We start from the raw sequence: 10344 nt of genomic DNA, 5'->3' as shown, positions 1-10344 counted from the left end.
TGGAAAGGATTTATACATTTTGCTTAAAAGGGTTTTTTCTTAAAAAAGACTGACATAAATGAGAAAGAAGGTGGGAGTAATGAAGGAAAAAGCAGTAGAAAGAAGAAAATGGAAGGAGCATGGCTTTTTTTTTTTTTTAAATCATGTTTTCAGAATGAATACATTAATTCCTATTCTGTATGGTTTACGCAGGAAATTATGCAGTACTGAGAAATAAACAAGTTTTTGGCATACATTCTTGGATGTGGTAGCACAAGCACTTTTCCCCAGCCCACAAAACGAACGCTGTGTAAAGCTGCAGCTCATCACGAGGTGGCACTATTTCGTGGTACAGAACGAAAGGCGGGTTGGAACTAGATGATCTTTGAGGTCCCTTCCAACCCAAACCATTCCGTGATTCTGTGATTCTGTACAACAGAAGCACCGCTGCCACACACAGCCCGAGCCATCCTCGGCCCCACACACTGCGGCAGGGCCCAGCCTGCACCCAGGACGGCAGGGAGGGCACCCTCCCTCTGCAGAGCTGTTGTAGAAATGCTTCACTCTGGATGGACATTGCGGTAACAAAAGTTTGGGTGAAACACTTAGTAGCACAGCTACCCATTTCAACCTCGGGCTTCCCAGGACACGCTCTCCCTAGGATGTGCCTGGACTGTTCTTCTTCTGGAAGAGCCCGAAGGCCACCTTCAAGACCAGGCCTGCTGTCCCATCAGATAGCGATCTGCAAGCACAGCTCTCTGTGCAGAGAGCACCCTCAGAGCACAGAGGAGCCTGCGTGCTCAAGAAAGGAGCCTGCCCACACAAGAAACAGCCCGTGGCTTCATTGTACTCCCAGAAACAGTCTGCAAAGCAGCAGGAAAGGGGATTATAGCCACACTCTTCTCCAGCTTCAGCCAGGGATGCACAGTCACAGTGAACTAAGCACTGTTCAAGGCTGCGGGCACCTTGAAGGTACCATCCTCAAGCAGCACCCTCTCCCCAGGGAGCTTCAAGCAGCAGAAGCAAAGTCCTGTTCACCTGAGAGATCATCACAACACATTTTCTTCATTAAGAGCCAAAGCACAAGCTAATACATTCACAAAAAAAAAAAAAAAAAAAACAACCCACCAAAACAAAAAACCCCACACTTTTAATTTTTCTTTTATTTTAAGACTTAGGAAAATGAGAAAAAAAATATTCTCCAAATACTATAGGAGGCAAAACAAATCCCTTTTTTCCCCTTTAAATTTCTTTAGTAGTATCATGAATGCTGGAATCGAAAAAAATTGAACCATTTGTAAAAAGCGTTGTATGGATTTACATCACACAAAAATGGTCTACGTTTAACAACTGCTTCTCATTCCATTATGATGTGACAAATTGGAGACAAAAGCTTTCAGAGAGAGACACATACAATTTTGTCAGTAAGAACTGATCTCCTACAGGGCAAGTAATATTACTGTATCTATTCTCACATCTTTGAAAGTTAAACACTGAGAACAACATAGACGGTGACAGGTTTCATATAACATCTTTTTAATAGCAGGAAAAACAATACAACGTAAAGTAGCATGTTTGCAGCAGTGGATCAACTGATGAAAGGATTTTAAATTAAGATATCAAATAACAATTTTCATCATTAAATTTCAACACGTAATTCAGTTGTTCAAGATTACAATGGAATATTTTAATAACTCTATTACTATTTTGGTGTTTCTGCTGCTTTTCTGCCCACTCACACTTTGCATATGATTATCCTGAAACTATGTGCTGTGTCTAGTAAGTACAGAGGATTTTTCACCAGAACTTTTCCATGAGCATGCTCTCAATTCAGTAAAGTTTAGTATTTTTTTCCATTGCATTTTGAGGCAAATTTTAGAAGAACAATATTAAAATTCACCAGACAAGTATTCTTATAAGCTAATTAGGCCAAATTCTCAGACCTCTGAAATAACTCTTCTGATTTGAGGAGAGGGCAGGGAAAGAAATGTGGGCCTTTTAGCAATTAAAGTGTCTCCCTTCAAATTTGGGACTGCAACTTCTAGATTATACATTAACTTCAGTATGTACAGTGCCTCAATGTAATCTATTTACATTTGTAAATATAATCGGTAATTTCAGCAAAAGCCTGTTCATCTATTTTTCCCTCTCCTCCCTAAGAGCTATTGTTTACCAAGTTAGTGATTGTGTACCAACGAAACTGATAACAGGTACGAAAGGAGTTAAAAGAATGATGAACTGACAGTGCAGCTTTCCCATGTGACAATATTTCAGAACATTTTTTTGTGCTAAACAACAGCTTCTTGTAACTATGGGACTTCAATATGCGAAATGTGAATAAACATTCAATTCAGAAAATTTTCAAAAATGTAGAAGCAGTCACGGGCTAAAACCGAACTGCTTCTGAAGTCATTTCAGACTCCATCCTCAGGGGAACAGTAAAAACAGCCTGTACCTCAACTTTTTTGAGATCCTACATCAGTAACTGAAGCAAGAAAAAAAAAAAAAGTGTTATCCTTTGCACTTTTTTCTTGAAGAAAACATAAGCAAGAATAAATCCTCCAATGGGTCTTATAATCTATGGCTGCGAGAGGTGTTAAGTCTTGTTCACGCGGGAGTACTCATTTAGAAGACTGAAAGACGCAGACTAGAATTTTTCGGATCCCTTAAGCAAAACATGAGGAAGACTGAATGTAAGGATAACACCTTGCACTCAACTCAAGCAGTATGTTCCACATCATCGGGCTTCATTTACCTCCCTGCTATGACACCATGAACCTGTTGACTCCGCGGCCGCCGCCTCCGGCTGCAGGAACACGGACCGAAGCTCCATCTTCAACGTAACACATAAAAAAATAAGCACCCGGAAAGAACTCGCAGACCCGAAGAACCCCTCCAGAACTACTCCTCCACCTCGCAAACCAACAGCGCGGGGCGTCCCGCCGCCGCCGCCGCCCGGGGCGGATGCTGGCGCCCGGCTGAACGCGGCGACCCCCGGCCCGCAGCTGCCCCGCGTACCGCCCGATCCCAAACACGCGTTTTTAAGGCAGCTCGGATTCATCCTTCCTCATCAGCTTCCCGGGCTCTCCCCTCAAGAGGCCCGCCCCTGGAGCGGCAGCGGCCAGCGGGGCTCCCTCCATCCCTTCCCCGCTGCCCGGCACCTGCAGGCGGCGCCCAGGGCCGAGCACCGGCGGCGGCGGTGGCGGCGGCGGCGGCGGCTTCCCCCGGGCTGCGCCAACGCCGCCGGAGGCGGGGGGGGGCAGAAGCGTTTGCGGGGACGCCCCGATCACAGCCGCCCCGAGGGAGGAGAGAAGGGTGCGATCGTTGAGAGAAAAGCCTCGCCGCCCATCCGCTGCCCTCCGCCGCTTCTCCCGCCGCCACCCGGCGTCGGCCCGCCGCTCGTCCCCACCCGCCGCTCAGGAGGGCGATGGTTTCTCCGGGAAGCTCCGAGGTTGCTGCTGCCGCCGCCGCTACCGCTTCCTCCCTTCTCCGTCTGTCTCACAGCGGCTCCTCGCAGCGACCGTCGGGGTGAGGCGGGGGAGGCGGGGAGGGATCCGGGTGCCGCCGGTGGGGGGATGTTTGGATGCGGGCTGTGGAGAGTGATCGTTGGGAGACGCGTTCGAGCCAGCCGCCGTTGGAGGAAGACGCTGGAGCAGCTGCTGCTGCGGAGAAGCCATGGCGCCGGCTTCCTCGCCGCCGGTGGGGGTTGAGGCTCCGGCTGCCGGAGCCTCAACCCCCACCGGCGGCGAGGTCGAGAGGGCCCTTACTGCTGTCAGATTTCACCTATAGGTGCTTCAGAGTTTGTTCTCCTTCCCCTGTGCCTAATACTGCACGCAGTTATCATATATCTGTATCCCTGCGGAGTTCTTTCACAGGCTTGACGACAGCTCTTCAAAACCTCACTTTGCTCCTTCAAACTCAAGATCGGTCCGAGTTCCCTTCTTGCAGATGTGTGTGTCAGGAAGCGGTCCCAGACAAAAGCTGTCCCTTTGAAGACTGAAATTTAATTTATGGCTTCTTTTAGTGACTTTTTTTTTGGTTAGTAGTCTGTCTGTCCTTTGTTCGTATTTTCTACTTCTCTTTTTCTCTTCTTGACTAAAGGCATATATTCCAATGAGAGGAAATAGAAGGGTATCAGAGGTGTTTTCTATGAACTTTAAACCTTAGTAAGTTTTTTTTTTGAAGTCCTAATTCTGATTTTATTGAATTTACAGTGTTTACTTCTCTCCCTAGTGTCCAAAAATCAACATGTCGAGCAAAAAGGCAAAGACGAAGACCACCAAGAAGCGCCCTCAGCGCGCCACTTCCAATGTATTTGCAATGTTCGATCAGTCGCAGATTCAGGAATTCAAGGAGGCCTTCAACATGATCGACCAGAACAGGGATGGCTTCATTGACAAAGAGGACTTGCACGACATGCTTGCCTCCCTTGGTAATGTCACTTTTCTGTTTCTGCTTGCCAAACAAAAAGGCGCTGTTATAGTTAGAACAATTGAGTTTGGGACAGCTTATGAGAGGTGTCTCAGTTTGTATGATGCTGTTCAGCTGACTTTTTGTTTTAGTTTGAAGGCTAAACCAGATATGTATCCCTTGATTTGTAGGAAAGAATCCAACGGATGAATACCTAGATGCCATGATGAATGAGGCTCCAGGCCCCATAAACTTCACAATGTTCCTCACAATGTTTGGTGAGAAGTTAAATGGCACTGATCCGGAAGATGTAATCAGGAATGCTTTTGCTTGCTTTGACGAAGAAGCAACAGGTATGTGGGTTAAACTGAACTGCTTGCAGGAGGCATTTCTTATGTTGTTTATTTAGTTTTCTACATAGTTTGCTGATCTTTGCACCTTTATAAATGAAGTATGACACAGTAGTCCTTCTAGATGGCATATTTTACCAAGTAATGAGAATTTGCCTTATTACTGAGTGAGAGTTAAAACTGTCTGGCTGATCTGTCTGAGTACTGAGGACTAGTAGTAATGTTCTTTAGTGAGGCTTTGAAGAAGAGTGTTTTAACTAGGCAGCATGCATAGTCCTCAGAGTGCAAAATAAGATGCATTTGCTCTAAGATGATGGGGAATTCAGATTGGTAATATGTGATTTTCTGTAGCATTGAAAAGGTAACGGATGTGAAATCTGGAATACAACTGAGTTTGTCTGCCCCCTGCAGTACATCTGAGATGCATCTGAATACTTTGATATATGTAATATTTCAAGACAGGCTGTCCAGACTACGTAAACTCTGTTGAACACTCATCCTGCCTAGTGGCTCTGATGACAAATGCCATGTGTCATGCCCTCACCCACAGCTCAGTTAGTTTTCAGGTTGCAGGAAGGGCTGTAACCTTAAAGATCTAAAGATAAAAACAAGGTGAGGTCTAGAAGACAGAAATGACAGATTGGACTGACGTGTGTAGGAAGGTGTGGGGAAAGAGGAAAATGCAGAGCTCGGTTTTACTCTATCAGACTTTCAAGGTTGCACCTGTAATCTTGAGGTTAGAGTTTATGCTTTTATTTATTTATGCATGTAGGCTAAGATTCCAGAGAGGTGGGTAGCAACCAGGGATGAATCCTTAGGGCAATTCTGCAGAATTACAGAACATCAGTGCTTTGACATGTTGTGAACACGTCTTACTAGTGCATGCCGAAATTATGTAGCCTCTGTGCTACAGATGTCACCGCACCTACAGCTTCCCTCACAACTGTCCACCACAATATTTCAATGTGATACATGCTCTGAACCTTTCAAAGGATATGATTCCATTTCAAACGGCTATTTTCAGTCTGTGTATTTTTAGCACCTTCTGCCTTTTCAAAGAGCATCCCCTTCCTGCTGAGGTGTAGGTAAACAGGCTTTCTGTTGGTAAGGCCTTTTCAAATGTTAATTGACTTCCTCCCTCTCAAGAGAAATCTCTTTACCATCTCCTAGAGAAGGAAGTTTTGTTAGCAGGTTAATTATTTTCTCTCCACAGGTAGCCTGACTCACTGTGCTACAGGGTTTTTTTGTGTGCACCAAAACAAGAGCCTGCGAATTAGGATATAAAGAAAATGATTGTGCTACCAGTTCTTTTGAACAGTAACCTATGTAAACAATAAGTCTATGTAAACAATAAGTTACTAGTTCAGACCCCCATGTACTGATAAGATTGATTTTATTATCTTTCAACTCTGTGTGGTAAATGTTTTAGTCTAGTCGCAGGATGATTTGAGGATAATGGTTCCACAGTCTCTTTTGTGTCTTACACGCCATCCTCAAATTTTAACCAGGAAACGTGTTAGACAGTTATGCTGTTTATTGATTTTTGATTCATAATAGCCAAAATGCAGTCTTCAGAATAACATGTAATATATTCGTAGAACCCATGTTATGTTTGCTTACCTTTATTCTCAAATGTGGCTTCTGATCAGTGTTCCTTTTGAAAATGAACCAAAGCATTTCCAGCTATGTCAAACATTTTCTTTTTTTTTTTTTTTTACTTCATAATCTCCACGTGTGTGTGTTATGGGCCTAATTTTCTAACTCGGCATCAGTGTAGTTCTTTTGAAAGTGAATAATACAAACCAAATCCTCTTGATGAGAATAAGGTGTTTGTACTTGTTGGTTTTTACTTACATTCCTATGTTGCCAGTCTAGTTGGGTGTATTGCTTCAGCATATGTAGTACTATGAAATTAGTATAAAAGTTGTATCTGTCCGCATTTGGTGTATCTTTTGTCTGCTCTTTGATCCTGCATTGTCATCTGTTTTGTGCTGCCTGCCACAGGCTGAGTCTTAAATTTTGCTTTGTTAATTTGTTGTTCCCTGTCTACATTGAAGCTGTGTGTGAGGGGGAGTGGGAGCGCTGTTTGCTTTACAATTCTCTGCTGCTAAAACTTTCAGTGTATTCCTAGTCTGGCAGCCTAGCTGGGTGTTTAAACACCTAGCTCTTCAGACAGGAGGAAGCAATTAAGTCCTTGAGGCTGAAGTTGCAGCACCAAAGGCCTTGCATTCTTTGAATACTAATCCTTATGTCGTCTCTCGTCACTACTTGGTCTCTGTAGGACTGCAGAAATAGAGAGCCTGATCTGTTTAGCTGTTTTTTCCCCTCCTTTAGACACATCTGCAAAGAGACAACTCCAAAATTGGACCCCATTAAGATGGGCCTAGCTAACTGAACATTCTCCCCATTTTTAAAGGAGAACATTGCTGTTAGCCTTCTTCATTTGGACTCAGTAGTCGAGGGCTTGTCTATGCTGGGATATGATGCTGTTTTAATGAGCATATGTTGTTAACACAGATTTTTTTTTTTCCCTTCCCTGCAGCATAGACCAACCCTGTGACAATTTGTCATGCTTATTGACTGCCTTTTGGTCCTCTGATTGCCTGTTCGGTTTTGTCTCTCTCATGAACTCTGTTTGCTTAAGTTATTCAACTGTCTTTCCAAAGTAGGACTTGTTTTTTAATCGCGTTCTAGTTGAATCTACATCAGTTGATGTGGGTGTCTACATAGGATTTCCAGCTGTTCTGCACAGTTTACTTTTTTTTTTTTTTTGGAACATACTTCTATCTTCTCTGCTCTGTTATTGATATCTCTCCAACAAAAGTTCAATAACCAATTTCTTTCTCAAATGAAGCAACTCTTGTGCATTTAAAGGCATGGTAAGTCTTATTTCAACATTAAGCAGTTTCTGCGTTCTTCCGTCTACCATTTGTTATGCACATTCCTTTTTTAATCTCTAAACTTTCCTGCAGTTACTTGGCAACTGATGCTTCTGCCCGTCTATTGAAATTGAATTAACAGAACATACTTAGCAATGGCTCATTTTTATATCTTTGTTAATTTCCTCCAAAATCTTCTGCTAATATTTTAGCTTAAATAAGTTAACTTAATACAGACTACTTGACTAGCTTCTCTGCCTCTACCTCTCTACAGTAAATATTGTTCCTCCCTCCTGACTTAACTTGCTCAATCCTGTCTGAAAGTCTTTTCTGTTAAAAACTCTTTCCCTGGACACTTGCCAGCAGTTCACTGCATCCACGTAAACCGCCTCCAGCAACAGGATTGTGCAGCAGTGAAGAACCAACCAGTGGTTATTTAGTCCCCAGAGGAAACTAATTTATAGAGGACGCACAATTAAGTCAAGAAAAATAGAATTCAATTAAGAGAACAGCTTGTGTAATGAGGACTAGCAGTGACAGGAACTTGTTTTTCCACTTTGAGATGTTTCAGATCAGTAGCTGGAAATATATATTATTAGACCACAGCAGATCAGGCCCTCTTTTCAAATATCTGCATGAAACGCATTAAATTTCTTCCCCTTCCCCTTTGCATTCAAGGAATTTCTTTAGAATTCAGTTAAGGAAGTATTTTGGGCTCTTAGTGCAAATGCATATATTACATGCTGTGTTAGTTAGTTGCATGTCCATCCGTATGTCTGTCTTATGTGCATCTTACCACTTTTGAAGACTCTGCTAAGAAACAGCTTCTCTTTTGTGTTTCTCTCTGTACATCTCGTTCTAGGGTTCATCCAAGAAGACTACCTGCGGGAGCTGCTGACGACGATGGGAGACAGGTTCACAGATGAAGAGGTAGATGAGCTGTACAGAGAGGCACCCATCGACAAAAAGGGGAATTTCAACTACATTGAATTCACGCGCATCCTGAAACATGGCGCTAAAGACAAGGATGACTGAGCAAAGCTCCAGATACCTGCGGATAGCTTCTCCCCTGCCCACCATTAATTTTATTTCTCAGGATCTATTTTTTCCTTTTTTTCCTGTTGGAACCTTTTGCATACATTTTTAGCATTCCAGCTTTTTCCTCTGTGGACTCTGGGGCTGCTCAGGCACAGTTACTGCAGTGTAATAAGACTGGAAATGGGCAGGGAGAGAGGACAGCGTACAGTGATAGAGGTTTAGGGACAGAGGTCGGTGTGTGCGGAGGCCCAGGTGAAAGTGTCAGTGCTACTCTTCTTAGCTAGATTAATTTTACATTTTTAATGGTAACTTTTGAAGTAAAACACTGCTATATTAAGTACATCATGAAAATTTTCATGCTAGAAGTGGACTGTTTATCTAATCGTATCTGTAAATATTTTCGCAACTGTATGCAGTCATGTTGTTACCTATTTTTGCCTTAAAAATGAAGCATAAGTCACTTAAGCACACTGTTTTTTGTATTTCAGCGACTGAAGATTTCACTTACTACTGTGAGCATGTACAATGAAGAAATTCCCATCTTTCGCATTTTAGTACATTGTAAATTAATGATTTTTGTCCAAGACTTGCACATTAAAAATTTTAAATCTTGCAGGTGTAATTGAGGGGGTATTTTACAATGTTAGTGCCTCCATTTCTTGACACCGAATACGATATTTATACTGCTTTTTAAAGACTTACATGGTAAATCCTAGTGTTTTCTTAAAAAAGGCACTGTGTGTGAGTAGAATGTTTGAGTGATGCGTCTTACCAGATCTGCAGGTCTGACACTACAGAATTTGTTACATTTCATTGCAACCATTTATTTTTTAATTTCTTTCCTCTTTCTGTCTTTTTTCAAAGCACAGTGAGAATGGGTCTGGATGAAGAGGGAAGGTGTGCTATCTCTGCCCTTTTTGTTTTCTGTCTGGAAATGTTATTCTTACTTTCGAAATGAAACAATATACAGTATATTTTTAAGAGATTCTGCTGAGTGGTGCTTTGAGTGTGTGAGAAGGAGGCATTCCTTTTTGTTCCATTTCTCATAATTATATCTTCTGGATCTGTGGTATGGAATGCATAGCAGATTTGCTACAGTACTCTGGAGCCACTTTGCCGTGATCTGAATATTTGTGGTTTTGGTTTTTTGGTCTTGAGAGAAAGAGTGACCAGAGTTGCTTCTGTCACTTTCAGGAATTACATTGTTATCCCTCAAGAATTTACCTTACAAAATTAAGAAACATCATTTGGCTGAAAGCATTTTGCTATTTCTTGGTAGGCTGCTATTGCAAACTGGACTTTTAATAAATTCCGTTAGAGGACAGTGACTCTTTTGTTTTAGAACTACACTGTTCTTTCATGAATAACCTACGAGGACTGTTGTCTTTTGAGGACGATGCTGTAAAAATCATTCATTGGTACCTGTAAGAAAAAGCTCTGAAGCTTCTGCTCTACCGGAGTCCCAGTGAGCTTTCCAAAAGAATGGGGGCTGTCCAGGCACATGAAGGACCACAGGATGCTAACAGGAGGCCTTTAAGAAAAGTAGGAAAGACGCTGAAAAAGAGAGGAGGGAAAGGGTTCATAACGCTTCGTGAGAAGACAAGTGAAAAAATCCAAATGCTTCAAAAATAAGTTTTCTCTTAGTTGCTGCTTTTTTTCTGAAAATATTTACATTTAGAGGGGGCAGA

At 42.5% G+C, this 10344-nt stretch overlaps 1 protein-coding gene across 1 annotated transcript; it reads left to right on the top strand.

The window, feature by feature from the left end:
- The first annotated feature begins 3438 nt into the window (after window positions 1-3438).
- On the top strand, window positions 3439-9354 carry LOC104382199 (myosin regulatory light chain 2, smooth muscle minor isoform). The gene is made up of 4 exons (XM_086609220.1): window positions 3439-3507; window positions 4213-4411; window positions 4581-4742; window positions 8481-9354. Exons 2-4 carry the CDS (start codon window positions 4228-4230, stop codon window positions 8651-8653), a joined length of 519 nt encoding a protein of 172 aa, XP_086465346.1. The 5' UTR covers window positions 3439-3507; window positions 4213-4227; the 3' UTR covers window positions 8654-9354.
- Window positions 9355-10344: the final 990 nt, after the last annotated feature.

Source organism: Tauraco erythrolophus, chromosome 3, assembly GCF_009769465.1.
Source record: "Tauraco erythrolophus isolate bTauEry1 chromosome 3, bTauEry1.pri, whole genome shotgun sequence".
Classification (NCBI taxonomy): domain Eukaryota; kingdom Metazoa; phylum Chordata; class Aves; order Musophagiformes; family Musophagidae; genus Tauraco; species Tauraco erythrolophus.
This window is presented reverse-complemented; position numbering and strand designations above follow the sequence as displayed.